Raw genomic sequence first — 27,415 nt, forward strand, 5'->3', positions numbered from 1 at the left:
GTGTGTGTGTGTGTCCCTGTCCCAGTGTGTGTGTGCCCCTGTCCCAGTGTGTGTGTGTGTGTGTGTGTGTGTGTCCCAGTGTGTGTGTGTGTGTGTGTGTGTGTGTGTGTGTGTGTGTGTGTGTGTGTGTGTGTGTGTGTGTGTGTGTGTGTGTGTGTGTGTGTGCCATGTCCCAGTGTGTGTGTGTGTGTGTGTGTGTCTCCTTGTCCCAGTGTGTGTGTGTGTGTGTGTGTGTCTCCTTGTCCCAGTGTGTGTGTGTCCCTGTCCCAGTGTGTGTGTGCCCCTGTCCCAGTGTGTGTGTGTGTGCCCCTGTCCCAGTGTGTGTGTGTGTCTCCTTGTCCCAGTGTGTGTGTGTCCCTGTCCCAGTGTGTGTGTCCCTGTCCCAGTGTGTGTGTGTGTTCCCCTGTCCCAGTGTGTATGTGTGTGTGTGTGTGTGTCCCTGTCCCAGTGTGTGTGTGCCCCTGTCCCAGTGTGTGTGTGTGTGTGTGTGTGCCCCTGTCCCAGTGTGTGTGTGTGTGTGTGTGTCCCTGTCCCAGTGTGTGTGTGTCCTTGTCCCAGTGTGTGTGTGTCCCTGTCCCAGTGTGTGTGTCCTTGTCCCAGTGTGTGTGTGTGTGTGTCCTTGTCCCAGTGTGTGTGTGTGTGTCCCTGTCCCAGTGTGTGTGTGTGTGTCCCTGTCCCAGTGTGTGTGTGTGTGTCCTTGTCCCAGTGTGTGTGTGTGTGTGTGTGTCCTTGTCCCAGTGTGTGTGTGTGTGTGTCCTTGTCCCAGTGTGTGTGTGTCCCTGTCCCAGTGTGTGTGTGTGTGTCCCAGTGTGTATGTGTGTCCTTGTCCCTGTGTGTGTGTCCTTGTCCCAGTGTGTGTGTGTCCTTGTCCCAGTGTGTGTGTGTGTGTGTCCTTGTCCCAGTGTGTGTGTGTGTGTCCCTGTCCCAGTGTGTGTGTGTCCTTGTCCCAGTGTGTGTGTGTGTGTCCTTGTCCCAGTGTGTGTGTGTCCCTGTCCCAGTGTGTGTGTGTGTGTGTCCCAGTGTGTATGTGTGTCCTTGTCCCAGTGTGTGTGTGTGTGTCCTTGTCCCAGTGTGTGTGTGTGTGTGTGTGTCCTTGTCCCAGTGTGTGTGTGTGTGTGTGTGTCCTTGTCCCAGTGTGTGTGTGTGTCCTTGTCCCAGTGTGTGTGTGTGTGTGTGTCCTTGTCCCAGTGTGTGTGTGTGTGTCCTTGTCCCAGTGTGTGTGTGTGTGTCCTTGTCCCAGTGTGTGTGTGTGTGTGTCCCTGTCCCAGTGTGTGTGTGTCCCTGTCCCTGTGTGTGTGTGTGTGTGTCCCTGTCCCAGTGTGTGTGTGTCCCCTGTCCCAGTGTGTGTGTCCCTGTCCCAGTGTGTGTGTGTCCCTGTCCCAGTGTGTGTGTGTGTGTCCCTGTCCCAGTGTGTGTGTGTGCGTCCCTGTCCCAGTGTGTGTGTGTGTGTGTCCCTGTCCCAGTGTGTGTGTGTCCCTGTCCCAGTGTGTGTGTGTCTGTCCCAGTGTGTGTGTGCCTGTCCCAGTGTGTGTGTCCCTGTCCCAGTGTGTGTGTCCTTGTCCCAGTGTGTGTGTCCTTGTCCCAGTGTGTGTGTGTCCCTGTCCCAGTGTGTGTGTGTCCCTGTCCCAGTGTGTGTGTGTCCCTGTCCCAGTGTGTGTGTGTCCCTGTCCCAGTGTGTGTGTGCGTGTTCCAGTGTGTGTGTGTCCCTGTCCCAGTGTGTGTGTGTCCCTGTCCCAGTGTGTGTGTGTCCCAGTGTGTGTGTCCCAGTGTGTGTGTGTGTGTCCCAGTGTGTGTGTCCCAGTGTGTGTGTCCCTGTCCCAGTGTGTGTGTCCCAGTGTGTGTGTCCCAGTGTGTGTGTCCCAGTGTGTGTGTGTCCCTGTCCCAGTGTGTGTGTGTGTGTGTGTGTGTGTCCCAGTGTGTGTGTGTGTGTCCCATTGTGTGTGTCCCAGTGTGTGTGTGTCCCTGTCCCAGTGTGTGTGTGTCCTTGTCCCAGTGTGTGTGTCCCTGTCCCAGTGTGTGTGTCCCAGTGTGTGTGTGTCCCTGTCCCAGTGTGTGTGTGTCCTTGTCCCAGTGTGTGTGTCCCTGTCCCAGTGTGTGTGTGTGTCCCTGTCCCAGTGTGTGTGTGTCCCTGTCCCAGTGTGTGTGTCCCTGTCCCAGTGTGTGTGTCCCAGTGTGTGTGTGTCCCTGTCCCAGTGTGTGTGTGTCCCAGTGTGTGTGTGTGTGTCCCAGTGTGTGTGTGTGTGTCCCAGTGTGTCCCTGTCCCAGTGTGTGTGTGTCCCTGTCCCAGTGTGTGTGTGTCCCTGTCCCAGTGTGTGTGTGTCCCTGTCCCAGTGTGTGTGTATCCCTGTCCCAGTGTGTGTGTATCCCTGTCCCAGTGTGTGTGTATCCCTGTCCCAGTGTGTGTATCCCTGTCCCTGTGTGTGTGTCCTTGTCCCAGTGTGTGTGTGTCCTTGTCCCAGTGTGTGTGTGTGTGTGTCCTTGTCCCAGTGTGTGTGTGTCCTTGTCCTAGTGTGTGTGTGTGTGTCCATGTCCCAGTGAGTGTGTGTATCCCTGTCCCAGTGTGTGTATCCCTGTCCCTGTGTGTGTGTCCTTGTCCCAGTGTGTGTGTGTCCTTGTCCCAGTGTGTGTGTGTGTGTGTCCTTGTCCCAGTGTGTGTGTGTCCTTGTCCTAGTGTGTGTGTGTCCCTGTCCCAGTGTGTGTGTGTGTGTGTGTGTGTGTCCCAGTGTGTGTGTGTGTCCCAGTGTGTGTGTGTCCCTGTCCCAGTGTGTGTGTGTGTGTGTCCCAGTGTGTGTGTGTGTCCCAGTGTGTGTGTGTCCCTGTCCCAGTGTGTGTGTGTGTGTCCCAGTGTGTGTGTGTGTCCCAGTGTGTGTGTGTCCCTGTCCCAGTGTGTGTGTGTGTCCCAGTGTGTGTTACCTTCCAGCTCTTGGGGCTGATAGAGATGACACACTGCTGCCTGTTAGACGCTCCTCCAGCCTCCACCTCCCCTTCCTCCACAGGGGCTGTCAGAGATGAAGAAACGGTAATGATGGCTTACGAACTGTCAACACTATCGTGCAACAACAAAAAAAAAACATTACCCCAAAACAGCTTAACAAGAAAAGTCATTTTGTCACAATGGGAGGTTCTCTCTTACCGATACAAGGAAGTTTGTGATTATCCAGGTACATTTTCGCCAAACCATCCTGAGAAACACAAAAAACGACATCACCAACTATCCACGTGACATATCAATAGGAGAAGTGTTGGAGACAGCAGTGTCTTGAAGTGGATTCCTGCTGTCTAATAATAACAACATCTAGCTGACACTTCCTCCTATCCATGGACTAGTCCAAACACACTTCCTCCTATCCAGGGACTAGCCCAAACACACTTCCTCCTATCCAGGGACTAGCCCATACACACTTCCTCCTATCCAGGGACTAGTCCAAACACACTTCCTCCTATCCAGGGACTAGTCCAAACACACTTCCTCCTATCCAGGGACTAGCCCATACACACTTCCTCCTATCCAGGGACTAGCCCAAACACACTTCCTCCTATCCAGGGACTAGTCCAAACACACTTCCTCCTATCCAGGGACGAGCCCATACACACTTCCTCCTATCCAGGGACTAGCCCAAACACACTTCCTCCTATCCAGGGACTAGCCCAAACACACTTCCTCCTATCCAGGGACTAGCCCAAACACACTTCCTCCTATCCAGGGACTAGTCCAAACACACTTCCTCCTATCCAGGGACTAGCCCAAACACACTTCAGAATAAACCCCTCTTCGCCCTGACCAGAATAAACCCCTCTTCGCCCTGACCAGAATAAACCCCTCTTCGCCCTGACCAGAATAAACCCCTCTTCGCCCTGACCAGAATAAACCCCTCTTCGCCCTGACCAGAATAAACCCCTCTTCGCCCTGACCAGAATAAACCCCTCTTCGCCCTGACCAGAATAAACCCCTCTTCGCCCTGACCAGAATAAACCCCTCTTCGCCCTGACCAGAATAAACCCCTCTTCACCCTGACCAGAATAAACCCCTCTTCACCCTGACCAGAATAAACCCCTCTTCACCCTGACCAGAATAAACCCCTCTTCACCCTGACCAGAATAAACCCCTCTTCACCCTGACCAGAATAAACCCCTCTTCACCCTGACCAGAATAAACCCCTCTTCACCCTGACCAGAATAAACCCCTCTTCACCCTGACCAGAATAAACCCCTCTTCACCCTGACCAGAATAAACCCCTCTTCACCCTGACCAGAATAAACCCCTCTTCACCCTGACCAGAATAAACCCCTCTTCACCCTGACCAGAATAAACCCCTCTTCACCCTGACCAGAATAAACCCCTCTTCACCCTGACCAGAATAAACCCCTCTTCACCCTGACCAGGATAAACCACTCACCCTGACCAGGAAGGAGGTGTGGAAGATGTTCTCCACAGAGCGGGAGAAGGAGGTGGGGTCTATGACAAACTCATAGTAGGAGATGGGAGATGTGGCTGGAGATACACGGGGAGAAAATGTACATCACAAATAGCTCTTTAACCAACTAGTATCAAATCATTTCTAACCTAATTCTAAAAATGTCAACAACAGAGTATGGCACACGAGACACCCATCTATTTCAAATGTATGGCACACGAGACACCCATCTATTTCAAATGTATGGCACACGAGACACCCATCTATTTCAAATGTATGGCACACGAGACACCCATACATTTCAAATGTATGGCACACGAGAGGGCACACGAGACACCCATACATTTCAAATGTATGGCACACGAGACGCCCATCTATTTCAAATGTATGGCACACGAGACGCCCATCTATTTCAAATGTATGGCACACGAGACGCCCATCTATTTCAAATGTATGGCACACGAGACACCCATCTATTTCAAATGTATGGCACACGAGACGCCCATCTATTTAAAAATGTATGGCACACGAGACAGCCATCTATTTCAAATGTATGGCACACGAGACACCCATACATTTCAAATGTATGGCACACGAGACACCCATACATTTCAAATGTATGGCACACGAGACACCCATACATTTCAAATGTATGGCACACGAGACAGCCATCTATTTCAAATGTATGGCACACGGGACAGCCATCTATTTCAAATGTATGGCACACGAGACACCCATGTATTTCAAATGTATGGCACACGAGACGCCCATCTGATTCACGCCTGTCTCAGTGGACCGACCCAAGTTATTTCTACATAGTAAACAAATGGCAATAGAAGTTTTTTTTTTTTTTAGGTCTGTATCATTTCGATAAGAGTTTTGACTAACCACATAAATACACATTTTGAGATATGAAGACTATTATAAATAATAAATTAAAATTATAAATAAATTATAAGATAAATTATAAATTAAATGAAACTGTTCCACGAAAATGTGCATATATAACAATCCTAACTGACGGGGGAGATCAGTCGAAAATGCTACGCTAACTTAGCACGCCAAGGTCGCCGACCTCTGTTGTAGCCTATTAGCGACTTTAGGACCTTCATGGCAGAATCTGCGTAAAAACACCAGCGGGAGGAGGGAACAGGTTCTCTTCTGGTTCGGCTACAGTATAGGCTACATTTAGTTTTGGATTTCTTTTGGTTTAATTTAGAAACAGCTCATGTTACCACACACGAACCTGCAGCCACGCTAGCTAGCTTGTCAGTTGCTGTTGGAAGTTAGCGGCCGCTCCGCCCACCGAGCGGCGAGTTCTACCCGAGCGGCGAGTTCTACCCGAGCGGCGAGTTCTACCCGAGCGGCGAGTTCTACCCGAGCGGCGAGTTCTACCCGAGCGGCGAGTTCTACCCGAGCAGTGACCGAGACGAGGATCCGTTTTGGATGGAAGCGGTTGTCAATAAAGTTGTGAATTGGGAGCTTTAACAGTGGGCGGGGCCTTCTTGTTCTATAACAGGGACCACTTTTGACCATGGCCATAATGAAATTCCCTCTAATCATTCTAAATTCTCAGAGTAAAATCGGCTGTAACTAACCATACATGCTAGAGAGACATAAAGTTTGGACTTTTGTGATTCTAATTCTCTATTTAACAAACATATTTTCAGAAATGTTACTAGTCAACAAATCCTTGATTGCTCTCGAAGCCCATTGGAGCAGAGGATCTAAGGTCCCTCCCCCTAGTCGGTCTTGTTTTTTTTCTTCTTCAATTGTAAAGCGACTCTGGGTCCTTGAAAAGCGCTATATCAATATGTTATTATAATAATAATAAGAGCCATGACTTACGGTCGTCAAAGAAGTAGCTCCGCAGGTATCCCAGAATCCTCTCTACCTCCTTCTCTGTAGCTTCCTGGTGAGACTCCTCCATCCTCTTCAACTGGAACAGATAATGACATAAAATATTGATTACTTTATTTAACATTTAATTAACCAGGTTAGTCTCCTTGACATAAAAAAAATATATATTTTTTTTTCCCAAAGCAGCAGAAATATACAGTTAAAACCAGGGAAGCTTCCCCCTTATCTCACCTCACTTGCTCACATCGTATATAGACTTGTTTATACTGTATTATTGACTGTATGTTTGTTTTACTCCATGTGTAACTCTGTGTCGTTGTATGTGTCGAACTGCTTTGCTTTATCTTGGCCAGGTCGCAATTGTAAATGAGAACTTGTTCTCAACTAGCCTACCTGGTTAAATACAGGTGTTCTCAACTAGCCTACCTGGTTAAATACAGGTGTTCTCAACTAGCCTACCTGGTTAAATAAAGGTGTTCTCAACTAGCCTACCTGGTTAAATAAAGGTGTTCTCAACTAGCCTACCCGGTTAAATACAGGTGTTCTCAACTAGCCTACCTGGTTAAATACAGGTGTTCTCAACTAGCCTACCTGGTTAAATAAAGGTGTTCTCAACTAGCCTACCTGGTTAAATAAAGGTGTTCTCAACTAGCCTACCTGGTTAAATAAAGGTGTTCTCAACTAGCCTACCTGGTTAAATAAAGGTGTTCTCAACTAGCCTACCTGGTTAAATAAAGGTGTTCTCAACTAGCCTACCTGTTTAAATAAAGGTGTTCTCAACTGGCCTACCTGGTTAAATAAAGGTGTTCTCAACTAGCCTACCTGGTTAAATAAAGGTGTTCTCAACTAGCCTACCTGGTTAAATAAAGGTGTTCTCAACTAGCCTACCTGGTTAAATAAAGGTGTTCTCAACTAGCCTACCTGGTTAAATAAAGGTGTTCTCAACTAGCCTACCTGGTTAAATAAAGGTGTTCTCAACTAGCCTACCTGTTTAAATAAAGGTGTTCTCAACTGGCCTACCTGGTTAAATAAAGGTGTTCTCAACTAGCCTACCTGGTTAAATAAAGGTGTTCTCAACTAGCCTACCTGGTTAAATACAGGTGTTCTCAACTAGCCTACCTGGTTAAATAAAGGTGTTCTCAACTAGCCTACCTGGTTAAATACAGGTGTTCTCAACTAGCCTACCTGGTTAAATACAGGTGTTCTCAACTAGCCTACCTGGTTAAATACAGGTGTTCTCAACTAGCCTACCTGGTTAAATAAAGGTGTTCTCAACTAGCCTACCTGGTTAAATAAAGGTGTTCTCAACTAGCCTACCTGGTTAAATAAAGGTGTTCTCAACTAGCCTACCTGTTTAAATAAAGGTGTTCTCAACTAGCCTACCTGTTTAAATAAAGGTGTTCTCAACTGGCCTACCTGGTTAAATAAAGGTGTTCTCAACTAGCCTACCTGGTTAAATAAAGGTGTTCTCAACTAGCCTACCTGGTTAAATAAAGGTGTTCTCAACTAGCCTACCTGGTTAAATAAAGGTGTTCTCAACTAGCCTACCTGGTTAAATAAAGGTGTTCTCAACTAGCCTACCTGGTTAAATAAAGGTGTTCTCAACTAGCCTACCTGGTTAAATAAAGGTGTTCTCAACTAGCCTACCTGGTTAAATAAAGGTGTTCTCAACTAGCCTACCTGGTTAAATAAAGGTGTTCTCAACTAGCCTACCTGTTTAAATAAAGGTGTTCTCAACTGGCCTACCTGGTTAAATAAAGGTGTTCTCAACTAGCCTACCTGGTTAAATAAAGGTGTTCTCAACTAGCCTACCTGTTTAAATAAAGGTGTTCTCAACTAGCCTACCTGGTTAAATAAAGGTGTTCTCAACTAGCCTACCTGGTTAAATAAAGGTGTTCTCAACTAGCCTACCTGGTTAAATAAAGGTGTTCTCAACTAGCCTACCTGGTTAAATAAAGGTGTTCTCAACTGGCCTACCTGGTTAAATAAAGGTGTTCTCAACTAGCCTACCTGGTTAAATAAAGGTGTTCTCAACTAGCCTACCTGGTTAAATAAAGGTGTTCTCAACTAGCCTACCTGGTTAAATAAAGGTGTTCTCAACTAGCCTACCTGGTTAAATAAAGGTGTTCTCAACTAGCCTACCTGGTTAAATAAATGTGTTCTCAACTAGCCTACCTGGTTAAATGAAAGGTGAAATAAATAAATAAATAAAATCGTCAACAGATGGACAGACATACTAAACACATAGATCCCGGCTCATCAAACTGAACTATACCACACACAGCCAAGGCCATCCCAGTACACCCTTGGTTTGGTCTGGCTTGGCTGTGTGTGCTCCAGTATTGTGATAGGGCCTTTTTTGGGTGTTTTATATAGTTACTATATAACAGTGTTAAAGCCGGAGACCTGAGTGGGCATGATCCTCTTGACCTCCATCCCAGGAACTTTCCTCTGTCTCTCTACCCTCTGGCGAGGCGGCGGTAGCTCAGCCAGGAACGATCCCATCCTGGTAGAGAGACAACGCAAGAGAGTTGGAAAGAGAGTTTTTAAACATTTTCTCGTGTATATTTAAGTGGGCGGTCACTTTTGACTCAAAGAGGTGGAGGATGATGTTTGCGTTTGCAGAATCACTGATCGACCAATCAAACGACTTGTTATGTGATCAATAGTAGCACTTCTGGGCCTCGCCATGCGGAAACTGATGCCCTCAAACACACTGATTCACACACAGTGGAAAGAGGGGGCAGCACTGAGCTCTGCTACCTTCTGCTCTCTAAACACACACACACACAGTGGAAAGATGGAGCAGCACTGAGCTCTGCTACCTTCTGCTCTCTAAACACACACACACACAGGAAAGATGGGGCAGCACTGAGCTCTGCTACCTTCTGCTCTCTAAACACACACACACACACACACACACACACGCACACACGCACACACGCACACACTCACACACACACTCACACACTCACACACTCACACACTCACACACTCACACACACACTTACATATAGTGGAAAGAGGGGGCAGTCCTGAAGCAGCGCTGAGCTCTGTTAGCTACCCTCTGCCAGGCGTCCTGGGGGAGGTACCCGCCGCTCGCTCCACCCTCCACATCTTCCTCCTCCAGGCGATTCAGACCCATGAATGACAGCTGGTGGACCAACGGACACACAAAGGACAAATGGGTAGCAATCTGACAACCAGTAACCTTCACCTTCGTCACCTCCCCCTCTACCTCCCCCATCCTCCTCTACCTCCCCCATCCTCCTCCTCCTACCTCCCCATTCCTCCTCCTCCTCTACCTCCCCATTCCTCCTCCTCTACCTCCCCATTCCTCCTCCTCCTCCTCTACCTCCCCATTCCTCCTCCTCCTCCTCTACCTCCCCATTCCTCCTCCTCCTCTACCTCCCCATTCCTCCTCCCTATTCCTCCTCCCCATTCCTCCTCCCTATTCCTCCCCATTCCTCCTCCTCCTCCTCCCCATTCCTCCTCCTCCTCCCCATTCCTCCTCCTCCTCTACCTCCCCATTCCTCCTCCTCCTCTACCTCCCCATTCTTTCTCCTCCTCTACCTCCCCATTCCTTCTCCTCCTCTACCTCCCCATTCCTCCTCCTCCTCCCCATTCCTCCCCATTCCTCCCCATCCTCCTCCTCCCCCCATTCCTCCTCCTCCTCCTCCCCATTCCTCCTCCTCCTCCTTCCTCCCCATTCCTCCTCCTCCTCTACCTCCCCATTCCTCCTCCTCCTCTTCCTCCCCATTCCTCCTCCTCCTCTACCTCCCCATTCCTCCTCCTCCTCTACCTCCCCATTCCTCCTCCTCCTCTACCTCCCCATTCCTTCTCCTCCTCTACCTCCCCATTCCTTCTCCTCCTCTACCTCCCCATTCCTTCTCCTCCTCTACCTCCCCATTCCTCCTCCTCCTCTACCTCCCCATTCCTCCTCCTCCTCTACCTCCCCATTCCTTCTCCTCCTCTACCTCCCCATTCCTCCTCCTCCTCCTCTACCTCCCCATTCCTCCTCCTCCTCTACCTCCCCATTCCTCCTCCTCCTCTACCTCCCCATTCCTCCTCCTCCTCTACCTCCCCATTCCTTCTCCTCCTCTACCTCCCCATTCCTTCTCCTCCTCTACCTCCCCATTCCTTCTCCTCCTCCTCTACCTCCTCATTCCTCCCCATCCTCTCCTCCCCATTCCTTCTCCTACTCTACCTCCCCATTCCTCCTCCTACTCTACCTCCCCATTCCTCCTCCTCTACCTCCCCATTCCTCCTCCTCCTCCTCTACCTCCCCATTCCTTCTCCTCCTCTACCTCCCCATTCCTCCTCCTCCTCTACCTCCCCATTCCTCCTCCTCCTCCTCTACCTCCCCATTCCTCCTCTACCTCCCCATTCCTTCTCCTCCTCCTCCCCACCTCCCCATTCCTCCTCCTCCTCTACCTCCCCATTCCTCCTCCTCCTCTACCTCCCCATTCCTCCTCCTCCTCTACCTCCCCATTCCTCCTCCTCCTCCTCCTCTACCTCCCCATTCCTCCTCCTCCACCTCCCCATTCCTCCTCCTCCACCTCCCCATTCCTCCTCCTCCACCTCCCCATTCCTCCTCCTCCACCTCTACCTCCCCATTCCTTCTCCTCCTCCTCTACCTCCCCATTCCTTCTCCTCCTCCTCTACCTCCCCATTCCTTCTCCTCCTCCTCTACCTCCCCATTCCTCCTCCTCCTCCTCTACCTCCCCATTCCTCCTCCTCCTCCTCTACCTCCCCATTCCTCCTCCTCCTCCTCTACCTCCCCATTCCTTCTCCTCCTCCTCTACCTCCCCATTCCTTCTCCTCCTCCTCTACCTCCCCATTCCTCCTCCTCTACCTCCCCATTCCTCCTCCTCTACCTCCCCATTCCTCCTCCTCCTCCTCTACCTCCCCATTCCTCCTCCTCCTCCTCTACCTCCCCATTCCTCCTCCTCCTCCTCTACCTCCCCATCCTCCTCCTCCTCCTCTACCTCCCCATTCCTCCTCCTCCTCCCCATCTACCTCCCCATTCCTCCTCCTCCTCCTCCTCTACCTCCCCATTCCTTCTCCTCCTCCCTCTACCTCCCCATTCCTTCTCCTCTACCTCCCCATTCCTCCTCCTCTACCTCCCCATTCCTCCTCCTCCTCCTCTACCTCCCCATTCCTCCTCCTCCTCCTCTACCTCCCCATTCCTCCTCCTCCTCCTCTACCTCCCCCTTCCTCCTCCTCCTCCACCTCCCCATTCCTCCTCCTCCTCCTCCTCTACCTCCCCATTCCTTCTCCTCCTCCTCTACCTCCCCATTCCTTCTCCTCCTCCTCTACCTCCCCATTCCTCCTCCTCCTCCTCTACCTCCCCATTCCTCCTCCTCCTCCTCTACCTCCCCATTCCTCCTCCTCCTCCTCTACCTCCCCATTCCTCCTCCTCCTCCTCTACCTCCCCATTCCTTCTCCTCCTCCTCTACCTCCCCATTCCTTCTCCTCCTCCTCTACCTCCCCATTCCTCCTCCTCCTCCTCTACCTCCCCATTCCTCCTCCTCCTCCACCTCCCCATTCCTCCTCCTCCTCCTCTACCTCCCCATTCCTCCTCCTCCTCCTCTACCTCCCCATTCCTCCTCCTCCTCCTCTACCTCCCCATTCCTCCTCCTCCTCCTCTACCTCCCCATTCCTCCTCCTCTACATTCCTCCTCTACCTCCCCATTCCTCCTCCTCCTCCTCTACCTCCCCATTCCTCCTCCTCTACCTCCCCATTCCTCCTCCTCTACCTCCCCCCATTCCTCCTCCTCCTCCTCCTCTACCTCCCCATTCCTTCTCCTCCTCCTCTACCTCCCCATTCCTTCTCCTCCCCCTCTACCTCCCCATTCCTTCTCCTCCTCCTCTACCTCCCCATTCCTTCTCCTCCTCTACCTCCCCATTCCTCATTACCAGGTGTTCAGCAAAGGCTGCGGGGTCGAAGGCTGATCCCTCTGCGTGTAGCTGGCTGGCCTTCTCCTTCCCCAGGTCTGTAGCCAGCACCAGGAGCTGGGCGTCTAAAGCCGCTTCACGGGCCTGACGGACTGGGAGAGAGGAGACAAAACAGAACAGTGAGGAAGAAGTAGAAGACAGGGAAGAAGAAGAAGTCGACAGGGAGGAAGAAGAAGTCGACAGGGAGGAAGAAGAAGTCGACAGGGAGGAAGAAGAAGTCGACAGGGAGGAAGAAGAAGTCGACAGGGAGGAAGAAGAAGTCGACAGGGAGGAAGAAGAAGTCGACAGGGAGGAAGAAGAAGTCGACAGGGAGGAAGAAGAAGTCGACAGGGAGGAAGAAGAAGTCGACAGGGAGGAAGAAGAAGTCGACAGGGAGGAAGAAGAAGTCGACAGGGAGGAAGAAGAAGTCGACAGGGAGGAAGAAGAAGTCGACAGGGAGGAAGAAGAAGTCGACAGGGAGGAAGAAGAAGTCGACAGGGAGGAAGAAGAAGTCGACAGGGAGGAAGAAGAAGTCGACAGGGAGGAAGAAGAAATAGACAGGGAGGAAGAAGAAGACAGGGAGGCTATTCGATTCAGATAGTATAACATCCTTCCTCTGAATAACCACTGATTTAGACATTACTAGATAGGTTAAAGCAGGTTAAAGCAGGTTAAAGCAGGGGTTAGCTCTCACACCAATCTGACTATGTTAGATCAGTGGTTACTTCGAGGAAGGAAGGAAGCATGATGACAGATCCTATCATACCTTCTGCAAACAGTTTGTTGGCCTCCTCCAACACATCTGTCAGTTTGTTGTTGGTGGGACTCAACATGTCCTCTCTGTTCTCTGGGAAGAAGAGAGAAGAGATAGATTGGTTAAAAAAAAAGGTCCAACAGGTAGAAATGTTCTCCCCCATTTCCTGGTTGATAAAATGAGATCACATTCGCCTAATAAAAATGATATAATATGGCAAAACAAGTCATGTAGAGAATCATTGTACAATCTAAACCGCGGTGAAATAGAACCTAGTGTGTTCAGCTGTTTGAAGCTGATGTTTTAGACTTGCTTTCAATGAGAATAACAGATCTACAAATCACATTTCTATGTGAATTTGGTCAGGTTGCCCACACAATTACCTACTGGACCTTTTAAACTTGCCAGCTGTCCAGGCACCTGGGAGTTTTAACACAAACCCTGTCACAGGCCAGCATCTGCCTCCAGATTCTCCACCCCTCTCCCCCGAAGTGGACCCTTACACACTCCACTTCACGGATTTGTTGTTGTTGTTGTTGTTGTTGTCGTGGTAATTCCCTCCAGCCAATGCTTATACAAATCCAATACTTTTAAAATCATTGACTAGGAGAATACCGTTTTTGAAAAGTGTTGTGGCCAATGGATACCATTTCCAGACAGTCCCCACTACCTTTGCATTACATTGGAGTCATTGAGCAGCCCCTCGTATCCACTACTCACGTTGAACTGAGTTGATGAGGTCCCTGTACTTGCTCCTGATCTCTCTCCTCCGCGCCGGATCATTGTCCTCATCCTGCATGTCTGCTGGGCTGCACGCCGCCTCATCATCGTCGCCGGCGCCGGCGGCTACCGTATCCCCCCGATCCGCAGCCGCTGCTCTGGCGCCGCCTCTCGCCCCAGACACACCGTTCTGACGGGGAGCACCGGTACCAGATTCATCCCCTCCTCGGCTGGCTCGCCTCATCTTGGATACGGCTGTTTTTGGTATTTTGTGCGGCCGGTTGATTGGTTGGTTGGTTGGTCGGTCGTCCGCCCTCCTCTATCCTTTTGGGTTCGTCCCTCTTTCAAGCTAAGGTGAGGGGACCAAGTGTTGATGAGATGGTTAGCTTAGTATTCGGCAAGGTTGAGGTCCATTTGAATTCAGGATGTAAACTGAGATTCTAAATGCAATTAAAATGTTTTCCTCAATGATTTTCAAAAAAGGACATTTGAAAGTGTTATAGGGAATTCAGTTAGCAAACTTGAATTGACTCAATTATAATATGATGATTGAGACCAACACAGTTATCCAGATGTTCCTGAAATAGCTAGTTTAAACATCAGTTTAATAGCTTCAAATGTTTGCTCTGCATGATTATTTAGGTACAAAATACTGACCTTACATTTTTGCTGTTTTCCCGTTGTTGTTGTTGTTTTCTTTGCGTTTTGTTGCTACAAATTTGACCTAATTTGACTTTAAACGTAGCTATCATCCGCAGTCAGATAAAGAAAGATAAAGATAAAGTTATGGCGATTTCAAATCACCCACTTGCTGGGAGGTTTTGACTAGATGGTATACAACTTGCTGGGAGGTTTTGACTAGATGGTATACAACTTGCTGGCTACATAATCATATATGTTCGATTTCCTAAAAATCAACTTCATACTATAACATATAACATATAATATATATACACATACTCACAGGAGAGGCTTTGTTGAGAGCCCTCAAGAGTCAATCAGTTTATTTTTGCAGGCATGTCTGTGTTTGGCACGAATCGACTGCTTGAAGGCGGAAGTTTTGTTCGGAGGATTTGCGGAGCCGCATTCAACATCGAAACGTTTCCTAAACGTTGGTGAACAGCGCGAATGGAAGTTATATCCTAACACATCACATTGGGCCATAACGAATGTTAATTAACCAGTGCTTGATTTGGGATTTATTTTTTTAAATTTTTTATAAAAGTGCAATATTTTCTCTGGGCCGTCAAAATTGCCCGCTTGGTTGAAGAGGGGGACTCGCTTAGGTTCCCCAAAAGGGTAGAGCCGACCCTGATTTTCATGACTTTAAAAGCCCAAATTTGACCATTTGGAAAAGCGTATTTAGGCGCATTCTCAAACTGGAACAGTCTAGTGGCACATATACATCGGAATTCACAGGCTACTGTCAAATAAAACGTGAACAACGCGGAATGGGGATATGAACGCACCGCCTCCGTTTCTATTCAATAACAGACCCCGCCTTAATTCCGCTTTATCACGTTTTTTTTTGCCGCCATCTGTGAAACCGCGTCGGTGATAGGCGACTTTGTTTTATAAAGGAGACTCAGTATTCAGTTCCCCCCTAAATTTGCAGATAGGGTGCACAGGACTGCTCTGGCCTAAAATCAACCACTGCTAAACCTATGTAGGTTATCACTATACAAATATAAGGTAGTTCAGAACTGTAAATACTGATGTGAAATATAATTAATAGAACAGTCCTCCCCATTAAAGTCAAATTATTCAAACGTCTCGGGATATTTTGTCAAACCAAACGCCTAAACGCCGTGTGCGTGAATGTACCTTTCCGTTTATGTCTATAAATGACCACCCGATGGCGACAAAAAAAATACCATTCATTTATATTTTTTATTTAAAAAAATATATATAAAACCACAAATGTAAACCATTTTCTTGTCTGTCCACTGTGAAAACACGTTTTGTAGAAATAACAAATGTCCTTGATTTCTTAATAGAAATGGGAGATTAACTTTTTGCGTTTTCTATCTGAGGTCACCCCATCCAGGGAAGGTCAACCAATAGAGGTGAAGAAATAATCTATTGGGAAGAAATAATCTATAGGATTGAAATAATCTATTGGGAAAGAAATCATCTATTGGGAATAAATCATATATTGGGAAGAAATAATCTATTGGGAAATAAATCATCTATTGGGAAGAAATAATCTATTGGGAAGAAATAATATATTGGGAAGAAATAATCTATTGGGAAGAAATAATCCCTCTTTTCCAGAGAAATCTTTTGGGTTTTGCTGCCATGGTCACAACAAAATAGCGTCGCTGAGTTTCCACCGGGAGGCAATGTTTTGAAAGGTCTCTCTCCTTCTCTTCTTCTTCTTCGTATTTGACAGCTAATCAAAATACTGAACGCATTTCATAAGAAATATCGACTTTTACCTGCTATGTTGTTGTTGTTGTTGTTGTTGTTGTACCTGTTGGTTTGCCTGTCTGCGATGCGATGGTGTCCAGACCAAAGGCTAATGCTAGTTAGTTAAGTAGCTATAAACGCGCTAGTTAGCTAGTTAAGTAGCTATAAACGCGCTAGCTAGTTAGTTAAGTAGCTATAAACGCGCTAGTTAGCTAGTTAAGTAGCTATAAACACGCTAGCTAGCTAGTTAAGTAGCTATAAGCACTCTAGCTAGCTAGTTAAGTAGCTATAAGCACTCTAGCTAGCTAGTTAAGTAGCTATAAGCACTCTAGCTAGCTAGTTAAGTAGCTATAAGCACTCTAGCTAGCTAGTTAAGTAGCTATAAGCACTCTAGCTAGCTAGTTAAGTAGCTATAAGCACTCTAGCTAGCTAGTTAAGTAGCTATAAGCACTCTAGCTAGCTAGTTAAGTAGCTATAAGCACTCTAGCTAGCTAGTTAAGTAGCAATAAACACTCTAGCTAGTTAGCTATTTAAGTAGCTATAAGCACTCTAGCTAGCTAGCTAAGTAGCAATAAACACTCTAGCTAGTTAGCTATTTAAGTAGCTATAAGCACTCTAGCTAGCTAGTTAAGTAGCAATAAACACTCTAGCTAGCTAGATAAGTAGCTATAAGCATGCTAGCTAGTTAGATAAGTAGCTATAAACACTCTAGCTAGTTAGATAAGTAGCCATAAGCACTCTAGCTAGTTAGATAAGTAGCTATAAGCACGCTAGCTAGCTGCCATGGGAGAAAGCAGTCCGCCGTCTCCGACGCTGCACTTGGATCTGGACAACTTTGATACGACGGACGCCGAGGACAGCACGTATGTTTTAACCAGTCCGCGGTCGTTGGAATCATGTGCAAGACTCGGCGTCAAACCCGTTCAACTTTTAATAAAATCTCTAAGCGATTTCGTTGATGACAACGTAAACCCAGATATCCCGTTTAAGGCACTGACAGTTCTGTACGAGGCGTACGAAAAGGAAGGCAGGGGGATTTTGCAGCTGTGCCGTGAAGAGAGAGAGAAGATTGTTTTAGAAACGAAAGAAAGACGACCGTCTCTTAAACTGTCTGCCCTCGAAACTGTCGTCGAGGTAGAAAGTCGGAACTCTCTCGAAGATCCCAAATCAAGAGAGGACTCCTGTGATGGTTTGAGAACGCAAACTAATCAATCTGTGGACCACAGCCCCAGAAGGAAATCTGTGAGCAATGGCAGGTCCTCTTATTCTGCTGCGATCACCAGACAACAAAACAGAAACAGCTTGAGACCAACTGACAAGAACATGATGGTGTCCAGCCTAAGTCTTGGTGACCTCCGACACTCCCCAGCCACAGAAAGACAGTTGGAGAGGCTCACTCGAGACGTCAGGAAGAAGATGAATGTCACAGTCCCAGAGAAAGACCGTAAGATAGCAGCTCTGATGTTGGTGAAGCACCAAGAGAAGCAGACCAGGCTGATGCTGAGCCAGCAGGAGGAGCAGGAGAGAGAGGAGGCCCGGAGGCAGGAGGAGGTGCGACGGGTCCAGGCGGAGCGCAGGAGGAAGAAGGAGCTGGAGAAGAGCATGCAGCGGTGGCAGGTTGGGCTGGAGGTGCGGAGGAGGCAGAAGGAGCGCCAGGAGAAGGAGTTGGCCGGTCAGCGCGAGCAGGAGGTGCTACTGCAGGAGGATCGCTGGAGGAGGCTCACAGAGGAGCAGGAGGTGCGGAAAAGAGACAAGAAAGAGATGGCGAGGAGAGAAGCGGAGGAGCGCAAATGCCTCCAGGAGCAGCTGCTCAAAGACATGGAGCGTCTGGAGCAGGCAGGGAGAGAGAAGGAGGTGCAGCTGTCGCAGGAGAAGGAGCAGAGGGCCAGGAGGAGCAGGGTGATCCGAGAGAGGAGAGAGAGGAAGAGGCTCCAACAAGAGAACCAGGGGGAACATCTCAGATGCCTCCTCCTGAAGCGGGAGGTGCAGCAGCAGTTGGAGGAGGAGGAGGCGCTGATGAAGAGTGCCCTGGAGGAGAAACTCCAGCGCTCCTGGGAGAAGAGGGCCCAGGCAGTGGCGTTGCGCCTCAGGGAGCTGCAGGAGAGATCGGCCAGGGAGGAGGAGCAGATCCAGAGGGCCCAGCTCCGAGCCTCCTGGCACAGCCAACAGCAGCTCAGAGAGAAAGAGGCAAGGACATCACACAGATATACGTAAACCCTACACACAACTGTACACTATAATACATGCCATAAATACTGGAAAGTGAGCACACACATTTCAAGTCCCTGGCATACTATAATAGCCAGAGTACTGTTCTCTTCAGCTAACATTCCACTCCTTGTCATTGACAAAAAGACTGACCTTTCAGCAGTCTTCAATTATGAACATTGTATCATTAACGAGCTCAAGGAGATCAGAGGATTTGATCCTGATTTAATTAATAACCTACACAGCCATCGTCCAATCACAATATTTATGCAAATTAGACTGATAGGAAAACGTTCTAATTTCATTCATAAATGTGATTGTTAACATTCTAGCGTGATACATTTCATTGTAAACATAAACAACTGGAACGGGGAGAACAGAGGATTCCTGTTTATTTAGGTTTTTAACTAAGCAGCCAATGTGATCACATAACACCAGAGAAGCTCTGGACCGTTCAAGACTTCCCAGTGCTTTGGGAAACGCTGTAGCTTGTTTTATATCCAGCAGGCAAGGTGCTTCTTTCTTTAGGAGTTGCTCCAAATATGTCACATGGGGCCCCCTGAGTGGAGCAGCGGTCTAAGTCCTGCCGACTCTCTAGAGACAGCAGGAGCAGTAGAGATACTCTTAATGATCGGCTATGAAAAGCCAACTGACATTTACTCCTGAGGTGCTGACTCGCTGCACCCTCGACAACCACTGTGATTATTATTATTTGACCATGCTGGTCATTTATGAACATTTGAACATGTTCTGTTATAATCTCCACCCGGCACAGCCAGAAGAGGACTGGCCACCCCTCATAGCCTGGTTCCTCCAGGTTTCTTCCTAGGTTTTGACCTTTCCAGGGAGTTTTTCCTAGCCACCGTGCTTCTACACCTGCATTGCTTGCTGTTTGGGGTATTAGGCTGGGTTTCTGTACAGCACTTTGAGATATCAGCTGATGTACGAAGGGCTATATAAATACATTTGATTTGATTTACTAGCCTGTCCAGCATCTCACCTTTACTAGCCTGTCCAGCATCTCACCTTTACTAGCCTGTCCAGCATCTCACCTTTACTAGCCTGTCCAGCATCTCACCTTTGCTAGCCTGTCCAGCAGCTCACCTTTCCTAGCCTGTCCAGCACCTCACCTTTACTAGCCTGTCCAGCATCTCACCTTTACTAGCCTGTCCAGCAGCTCACCTTTACTATTCTGTCCAGCATCTCACCTTTACTAGCCTGTCCAACATCTCACCTTTACTAGCCTGTCCAGCATCTCACATTTACTAGCCTGTCCAGCACCTCACCTTTACTAGCCTGTCCAGCAGCTCACCTTTACTAGCTTGTCCAGGGTGGATTGCTAAAATAATAATTATAATCACATTTCCTCAGTTTAAATATTAGGCCTGGGAAGCCCTTTACATTTTGCAGAGAGATTGGGAGGGGAGGGGGGATTTATATAGGGTCAGAATCCCAGTGATGCTGAGACAATCTGACAGGAATGAGCCTGCAACTGGAGGGTTACGGGCATTAGAATCTCAGGTGCCACTTGATGCCGTTATGCTCGAGCAAGACACTTAAACCCTAACCAACTCACATCGGACAATAACGTTCTATTGTATTTGTCCAGGTACTGGCCCAGCTGAGTCAGCGTCGTATGGAGCAGGCAAGCCAGAACGCTCACACCCAGAGGAGGAGCAGGGCACAGAGGGCACAGCAGGAAAACATGGAGAGACTCCTTTGCCACCAGCGCCTCCTAGACAGTGTACAGAGAGAGGAGGAGACTGAGAGGCAGCTGAGAGAATGCTGCCTCTCCCTGAAGGTGTGGTGTTAGGGGGGGGGGGGGTATTGGAGAAGGTGTGTGTGGTATTGGGGAAGGAGTGTGTGGTGTTGGATAAGGTGTGTGTGGTGTTGGAGAAGGTGTGTGTGGTGTTGGAGAAGGTGTGTGTGGTGTTGGAGAAGGTGTGTGTGGTGTTGGAGAAGGTGTGTGTGGTGTTGGATAAGGTGTGTGTGGTGTTGGATAAGGTGTGTGTGGTGTTGGAGAAGGTGTGTGTGGTGTTGGGGAAGGTGTGTGTGATGTTGGGGGAGGAGTGTGTGGTGTTGGAGAAGGTGTGTGTGGTGTTGGAGAAGGTGTGTGTGGTGTTGAAGAAGGTGTGTGTGTGGTGTGGTGTTGGGGAATGTGTGTGTGGTGTTGGGGAAGGTGTGTGTGGTGTTGGGGATGGTGTGTGTGGTGTTGGGGATGGTGTGTGTGGTGTTGGGGAAGGTGTGTGTGGTGTTGGAGAAGGTGTGTGTGGTGTTGGGGAGGGTGTGTGTGTGTTGGAGAAGGTGTGTGTGGTGTTGGGGAAGGTGTGTGTGTGTGTGGTGTTGGGGAAAAAGTGTGTGTGGTGTTGGAGAAGGTGTGTGTGTGTGTGGTGTTGGGGAAGGTGTGTGTGTGTGTGGTGTTGGGGAAGGTGTGTGTGGTGTTGGAGAAGGTGTGTGTGGTGTTGGAGAAGGTGTGTGTGGTGTTGGAGAAGGTGTGTGTGGTGTTGGGGAAGGTGTGTGTGATGTTGGGGGAGGAGTGTGTGGTGTTGGAGAAGGTGTGTGTGGTGTTGGAGAAGGTGTGTGTGGTGTTGAAGAAGGTGTGTGTGTGGTGTGGTGTTGGGGAATGTGTGTGTGGTGTTGGGGAAGGTGTGTGTGGTGTTGGGGATGGTGTGTGTGGTGTTGGGGATGGTGTGTGTGGTGTTGGGGAAGGTGTGTGTGGTGTTGGAGAAGGTGTGTGTGGTGTTGGGGAGGGTGTGTGGTGTTGGGGAATGTGTGTGTGGTGTTGGGGAAGGTGTGTGTGTGTGTGGTGTTGGGGAAAAAGTGTGTGTGGTGTTGGAGAAGGTGTGTGTGTGTGTGGTGTTGGGGAAGGTGTGTGTGTGTGTGGTGTTGGGGAAGGTGTGTGTGTGTGTGTGGTGTTGGGGTGGGGGGTACTTTTATTTAATTTGGAGGGAACCGGGTTCCATTTGGGACAGACGTTCAATTATTTTACTGTAAAGTGTCTCAGCGATTTTTAAATGTACATTAAATAAAAGTTTGATTTTGATTTGAAGGAGCGTCGGAGGGAGCGTCTGCAGAGGCAGAGAGAGGAGGTGCAGGAGGAGGCTCGTAGAGTGGCTCGCGCCTCCTTCCATATGAGGGAGAAGGTGAGGGAGGCGACAGACGGCAGGACTTTCCACCAGATGGCTCTGCAGGCTCAGCTAGCTGCCTCCCTGCTGGACCGTGGACAAATATGAACATTCATCTGTGTTTTTACATTCAGCACGACACACAAATACTAAGAATCGTACAGTATTACAAACCACTACACACAAATACTAAGAATCGTACAGTATTACAAACCACTACACACAAATACTAAGAGTAGTATTACAAACCACTACACACAAATACTAAGAGTAGTATTACAAACCACTACACACAAATACTAAGAATCGTACAGTATTACAAACCACTACACACAAATACTAAGAATCGTACAGTATTACAAACCACTACACACAAATACTAAGAATCGTACAGTATTACAAACCACTACACACAAATACTAAGAATCGTACAGTATTACAAATAACTACACACAAATACTAAGAGTCGTATTACAAACCACTACACACAAATACTAAGAGTCGTATTACAAATAACTACACACAAATACTAAGAATCGTACAGTATTACAAATAACTACACACAAATACTAAGAGTCGTACAGTATTACAAATAACTACACACAAATACTAAAAATCGTACAGTATTACAAATAACTACACACAAATACTAAGAGTCGTATTACAAACCACTACACACAAATACTAAGAATCGTACAGTATTACAAATAACTACACAAAAATACTAAAAATCGTACAGTATTACAAATAACTACACACAAATACTAAGAGTCGTATTACAAACCACTACACACAAATACTAAGAATCGTACAGTATTACAAATAACTACACACAAATACTAAGAGTCGTACAGTATTACAAATAACTACACACAAATACTAAAAATCGTACAGTATTACAAATAACTACACACAAATACTAAGAGTCGTATTACAAACCACTACACACAAATACTAAGAGTCGTATTACAAATAACTACACACAAATACTAAGAGTCGTATTACAAACCACTACACACAAATACTAAGAATCGTATTACAAATAACTACACACAAATACTAAGAGTCGTATTACAAACCACTACACACAAATACTAAGAATCGTACAGTATTACAAATAACTACACACAAATACTAAGAGTAGTATTACAAACCACTACACACAAATACTAAGAGTCGTATTGCAAACCACTACACACAAATACTAAGAGTAGTATTACAAACCACTACACACAAATACTAAGAATCGTATTACAAATAACTACACACAAATACTAAGAGTAGTATTACAAACCACTACACACAAATACTAAGAATCGTACAGTATTACAAACCACTACACACAAATACTAAGAATCGTACAGTATTACAAATAACTACACACAAATACTAAGAGTCGTACAGTATTACAAATAACTACACACAAATACTAAAAATTGTACAGTATTACAAATAACTACACACAAATACTAAGAGTCGTATTACAAACCACTACACACAAATACTAAGAGTCGTATTACAAACCACTACACACAAATACTAAAAATCGTACAGTATTACAAATAACTACACACAAATACTAAGAGTAGTATTACAAATAACTACACACAAATACTAAGAGTCGTATTACAAACCACTACACACAAATACTAAGAATCGTACAGTATTACAAATAACTACACACAAATACTAAGAGTCGTATTACAAACCACTACACACAAATACTAAGAATCGTACAGTATTACAAATAACTACACACAAATACTAAGAGTAGTATTACAAACCACTACACACAAATACTAAGAATCGTATTACAAATAACTACACACAAATACTAAGAGTAGTATTACAAACCACTACACACAAATACTAAGAGTCGTATTACAAACCACTACACACAAATACTAAGAGTAGTATTACAAACTACTACACACAAATACTAAGAGTCGTATTACAAACCACTACACACAAATACTAAGAGTAGTATTACAAACCACTACACACAAATACTAAGAGTCGTATTACAAACCACTACACACAAATACTAAGAGTAGTATTACAAACCACTACACACAAATACTAAGAGTCGTATTACAAACCACTACACACAAATACTAAGAATCGTATTACAAACCACTACACACAAATACTAAGAATCGTACAGTATTACAAATAACTACACACAAATACTAAGAGTAGTATTACAAACCACTACACACAAATACTAAGAATCGTATTACAAACCACTACACACAAATACTAAGAGTAGTATTACAAACCACTACACACAAATACTAAGAGTAGTATTACAAACCACTTCACACAAATACTAAGAGTAGTATTACAAACCACTTCACACAAATACTAAGAGTAGTATTACAAACCACGACACACAAATACTAAGAGTAGTATTACAAACCACTTCACACAAATACTAAGAGTAGTATTACAAACCACGACACACAAATACTAAGAATCGTACAGTATTACAAACCACTACACACAAATACTAAGAGTAGTATTACAAACCACTACACACAAATACTAAGAGACGAGTACAAATTGATAGGGCCCGGTCCAGATATGAGCTACAACAAAGCTCGTAAAATGGCCTGGGCTGTTTTGCTACATTCATGTTTGTTATGCTAATACCTGAGATTCTTGTCATTCTTCCATTGGCAAGTAAATACGAGGTGCTCCTTCAGATCTATTGAGGTACTCTACAACGTGTTTGTATTGCTGTGTAAGGGAATAATTAGCTTAGACTAGTTTAGGTAACTTGCTGATATCAATTTGACTTGCAGACAATCCTGGTCTTGAATGTAGGCCGGAACTAGATTTTAACTACACACATAAAATATACCGTCTCTGGGAATAGTTATGGTATAGTAAATATGTACTGTAGTTCTACTGTAGTTGTACTGTATTTCTACTGTAGTTATACTGTATTTCTGTAGTTATACTGTATTTATACTGTAGTTCTACTGTATTTATACTGTAGTTCTACTGTAGTTGTACTGTATTTCTGTAGTTATACTGGATTTATACTGTATTTCTGTATTTATACTGTAGTTCTACTGTATTTATACTGTAGTTGTACTGTATTTCTGTATTTATACTGTAGTTCTACTGTATTTATACTGTAGTTCTACTGTAGTTCTACTGTACATTGTTACTGTAGTTTAAATGGGATCTTTTTTTTCAAGATCATTTTTCAGATATAGAGTTTGTATTTCTTATTAAAGTGTCAAAACTATTGTATAGTTGCTCAGGAAATGTTTATACACTTTATTCCAGTATTTCTCTAGTGATTTATTTGTTGTTGTAACATCTAGATCCTGAAAATGTATTTTTTCTTACATCTTTAATAAAGATTTTCTCGTGTAAATGTGATCTCTGCTGTCCTGTTACAGAACATCTCTTAATGCTGTGTCGTCCGACTAGTGCAGAATCTCTTGGTAACAGTACTGTGACGTGGTATTGTCCCTGACCCGTGACAGTACAAGCTGTCGGTGACAGCTAGTGACAGCTAGTGACAGCAAAATCTCACATCGGAATAGAACAGACATATTCAAAAACAATCTAGCTTTATTATCAACAATTTACATGTCATACTATTTTATATATTATTTTCAGGGATAGTTATGATAAAGTATTGATAAAAAGTTGTTTTCCTCTAGCCTGGGTACCAGTCTGTTAAGATAACATTCCTCTAGTCTGGGTACCAGTCTGTTTAGATAACATTAATCTAGTCTGGGTACCAGTCTGTTAAGATAACATTCCTCTAGTCTGGGTACCAGTCTGTTTAGATAACATTCCTCTAGTCTGGGTACCAGTCTATTTAGATAACATTAATCTAGTCTGGGTACCAGTCTGTTAAGATAACATTCCTCTAGCCTGGGTACCAGTCTGTTAAGATAACATTCCTCTAGTCTGGGTACCAGTCTGTTTAGATAACATTAATCTAGTCTGGGTACCAGTCTGTTAAGATAACATTCCTCTAGTCTGGGTACCAGTCTGTTTAGATAACATTACTCTAGCCTGGGTACCAGTCTGTTTAGATAACATTACTCTAGTCTGGGTACCAGTCTGTTTAGATAACATTCTAGTCTGTTTAGATAACATTCCTCTAGCCTGGGTACCAGTCTGTTTAGATAACATTCCTCTAGCCTTGGTACCAGTCTGTTTAGATAACATTCCTCTAGCCTGGGTACCAGTCTGTTTAGATAACATTACTCTAGTCTGGGTACCAGTCTGTTTAGATAACATTCCTCTAGCCTTGGTACCAGTCTGTTTAGATAGCATTCGTCTAGTCTGGGTACCAGTCTGTTTAGATAACAAGCCTGGGTATCTGTTTAGATAACATTACTCTAGTCTGGGTACCAGTCTGTTTAGATAACATTCCTCTAGCCTTGGTACCAGTCTGTTTAGATAACATTCCTCTAGTCTGGGTACCAGTCTATTTAGATAACATTAATCTAGTCTGGGTACCAGTCTGTTAAGATAACATTCCTCTAGCCTGGGTACCAGTCTGTTAAGATAACATTCCTCTAGTCTGGGTACCAGTCTGTTTAGATAACATTACTCTAGTCTGGGTACCAGTCTGTTAAGATAACATTCCTCTAGTCTGGGTACCAGTCTGTTTAGATAACATTCCTCTAGTCTGGGTACCAGTCTGTTTAGATAACTTTCCTCTAGCCTGGGTACCAGTCTGTTTAGATAACATTCCTCTAGTCTGGGTACCAGTCTGTTTAGATAACATTCCTCTAGTCTGGGTACCAGTCTGTTTAGATAACATTGCTCTAGTCTGGGTACCAGTCTGTTTAGATAACATTCCTCTAGTCTGGGTACCAGTCTGTTTAGATAACATTCCTCTAGCCTGGGTACCAGTCTGTTTAGATAACATTCCTCTAGTCTGGGTACCAGTCTGTTTAGATAACATTCCTCTAGCCTGGGTACCAGTCTGTTTAGATAACATTCCTCTAGTCTGGGTACCAGTCTGTTTAGATAACATTACTCTAGTCTGGGTACCAGTCTGTTTAGATAACATTACTTCTGTTTAGATAACATTACACTAGTCTGTTTAGATAACATTCCTCTAGCCTGGGTTTGTCCAGTCTGTTTAGATAACATTCCTCTAGCCTGGGTACCAGTCTGTTTAGATAACATTACTCTAGTCTGTTTAGATAACATTCCTCTATCTGGGTACCAGTCTGTTTAATAACATTCCTCTAGCCTGGGTACCGGTCTGTTTAGATAACATTACTCTAGTCTGTTTAAAACATTCAGTCTGTAAGTCTGTTTAGATAACATTCTGTCTGGTTCTGTTTAGATAAGATTCCTCTAGTCTGGGTACCAGTCTGTTTAGATAACATTCCTAGTCTGGGATACCAGTCTGTTTAGATAACATTCCTCTAGTCTGGGTACCAGTCTGTTTAGATAACATTCCTCTAGCCTGGGTACCAGTCTGTTTAGATAACATTCCTCTAGCCTGTTTAGATAACATTCCTCTAGTCTGTTTAGATAACATTCCTCTAGTCTGGGTACCAGTCTGTTTAGATAACATTACTCTAGTCTGGGTACCAGTCTGTTTAGATAACATTCAAAGTCTGGGTACCAGTCTGTGTAGATAACTTTCCTCTAGCCTGGGTACCAGTCTGTTTAGATAACATTCCTCTAGTCTGGGTACCAGTCTGTTTAGATAACATTCCTCTAGTCTGGGTACCAGTCTGTTTAGGTAACATAACTCCAGTCTGGATAACATTTCACTCATGATACTCTGTATCATATGCCAAAAGATGTTTAGCATGTGACAGATTGGCAAGGAGTGGAATGCTATCTAAACAGACTGGTACCCAGGCTAGAGGAATGTTATCTAAACAGACTGGTACCCAGACAACATTGTCCTGGCTATCGTAAACAATGTGGAAATGTGTTAGTCTCTTCTTGATATGGTCACTGGTCGGTTTGGAAGGTCCACTAAGCTG

The 27,415-nt window shown here is 45.9% G+C and overlaps 2 protein-coding genes across 6 annotated transcripts in view; one reads left to right on the forward strand and one right to left on the reverse strand.

The window, feature by feature from the left end:
• The window catches only part of nsmce4a (NSE4 homolog A, SMC5-SMC6 complex component), a 22,148-nt gene extending 6,977 nt beyond the window's left edge, over positions 1–15,171 (reverse strand). Inside the window, exons 1-11 of one of the 5 annotated variants that reach the window (XM_052495144.1) lie at positions 14,651–15,171; positions 14,349–14,431; positions 13,687–14,035; positions 12,979–13,059; positions 12,195–12,325; positions 9,287–9,429; positions 8,682–8,781; positions 6,264–6,354; positions 4,398–4,492; positions 3,134–3,182; positions 2,914–2,999 (exon numbers count right to left, since the gene is read on the reverse strand). In XM_052495144.1, the coding sequence (XP_052351104.1) occupies positions 2,914–2,999; positions 3,134–3,182; positions 4,398–4,492; positions 6,264–6,354; positions 8,682–8,781; positions 9,287–9,429; positions 12,195–12,325; positions 12,979–13,059; positions 13,687–13,930 (1,020 nt within the window). In that variant the 5' untranslated portion in view covers positions 13,931–14,035; positions 14,349–14,431; positions 14,651–15,171. Of the gene's footprint in view, positions 1–2,913; positions 3,000–3,133; positions 3,183–4,397; positions 4,493–6,263; positions 6,355–8,681; positions 8,782–9,286; positions 9,430–12,194; positions 12,326–12,978; positions 13,060–13,686; positions 14,036–14,343; positions 14,432–14,646 lie in introns of all 5 variants that reach the window. The other 4 variants (XM_052495134.1, XM_052495153.1, XM_052495145.1 and 1 more) reach the window with 4 other exon arrangements.
• A 487-nt stretch (positions 15,172–15,658) lies between these two features.
• LOC118380793 (coiled-coil domain-containing protein 177) lies at positions 15,659–25,767 on the forward strand. The gene is made up of 3 exons (XM_052495123.1): positions 15,659–18,282; positions 19,913–20,104; positions 21,354–25,767. The coding sequence occupies exons 1-3, from the start codon at positions 16,879–16,881 to the stop codon at positions 21,534–21,536; spliced, it is 1,779 nt and encodes a 592-aa protein (XP_052351083.1). The 5' UTR covers positions 15,659–16,878; the 3' UTR covers positions 21,537–25,767.
• The last annotated feature ends 1,648 nt before the right edge of the window (positions 25,768–27,415 follow it).

This window comes from Oncorhynchus keta, chromosome 3 (genome assembly GCF_023373465.1).
Source record: "Oncorhynchus keta strain PuntledgeMale-10-30-2019 chromosome 3, Oket_V2, whole genome shotgun sequence".
Classification (NCBI taxonomy): domain Eukaryota; kingdom Metazoa; phylum Chordata; class Actinopteri; order Salmoniformes; family Salmonidae; genus Oncorhynchus; species Oncorhynchus keta.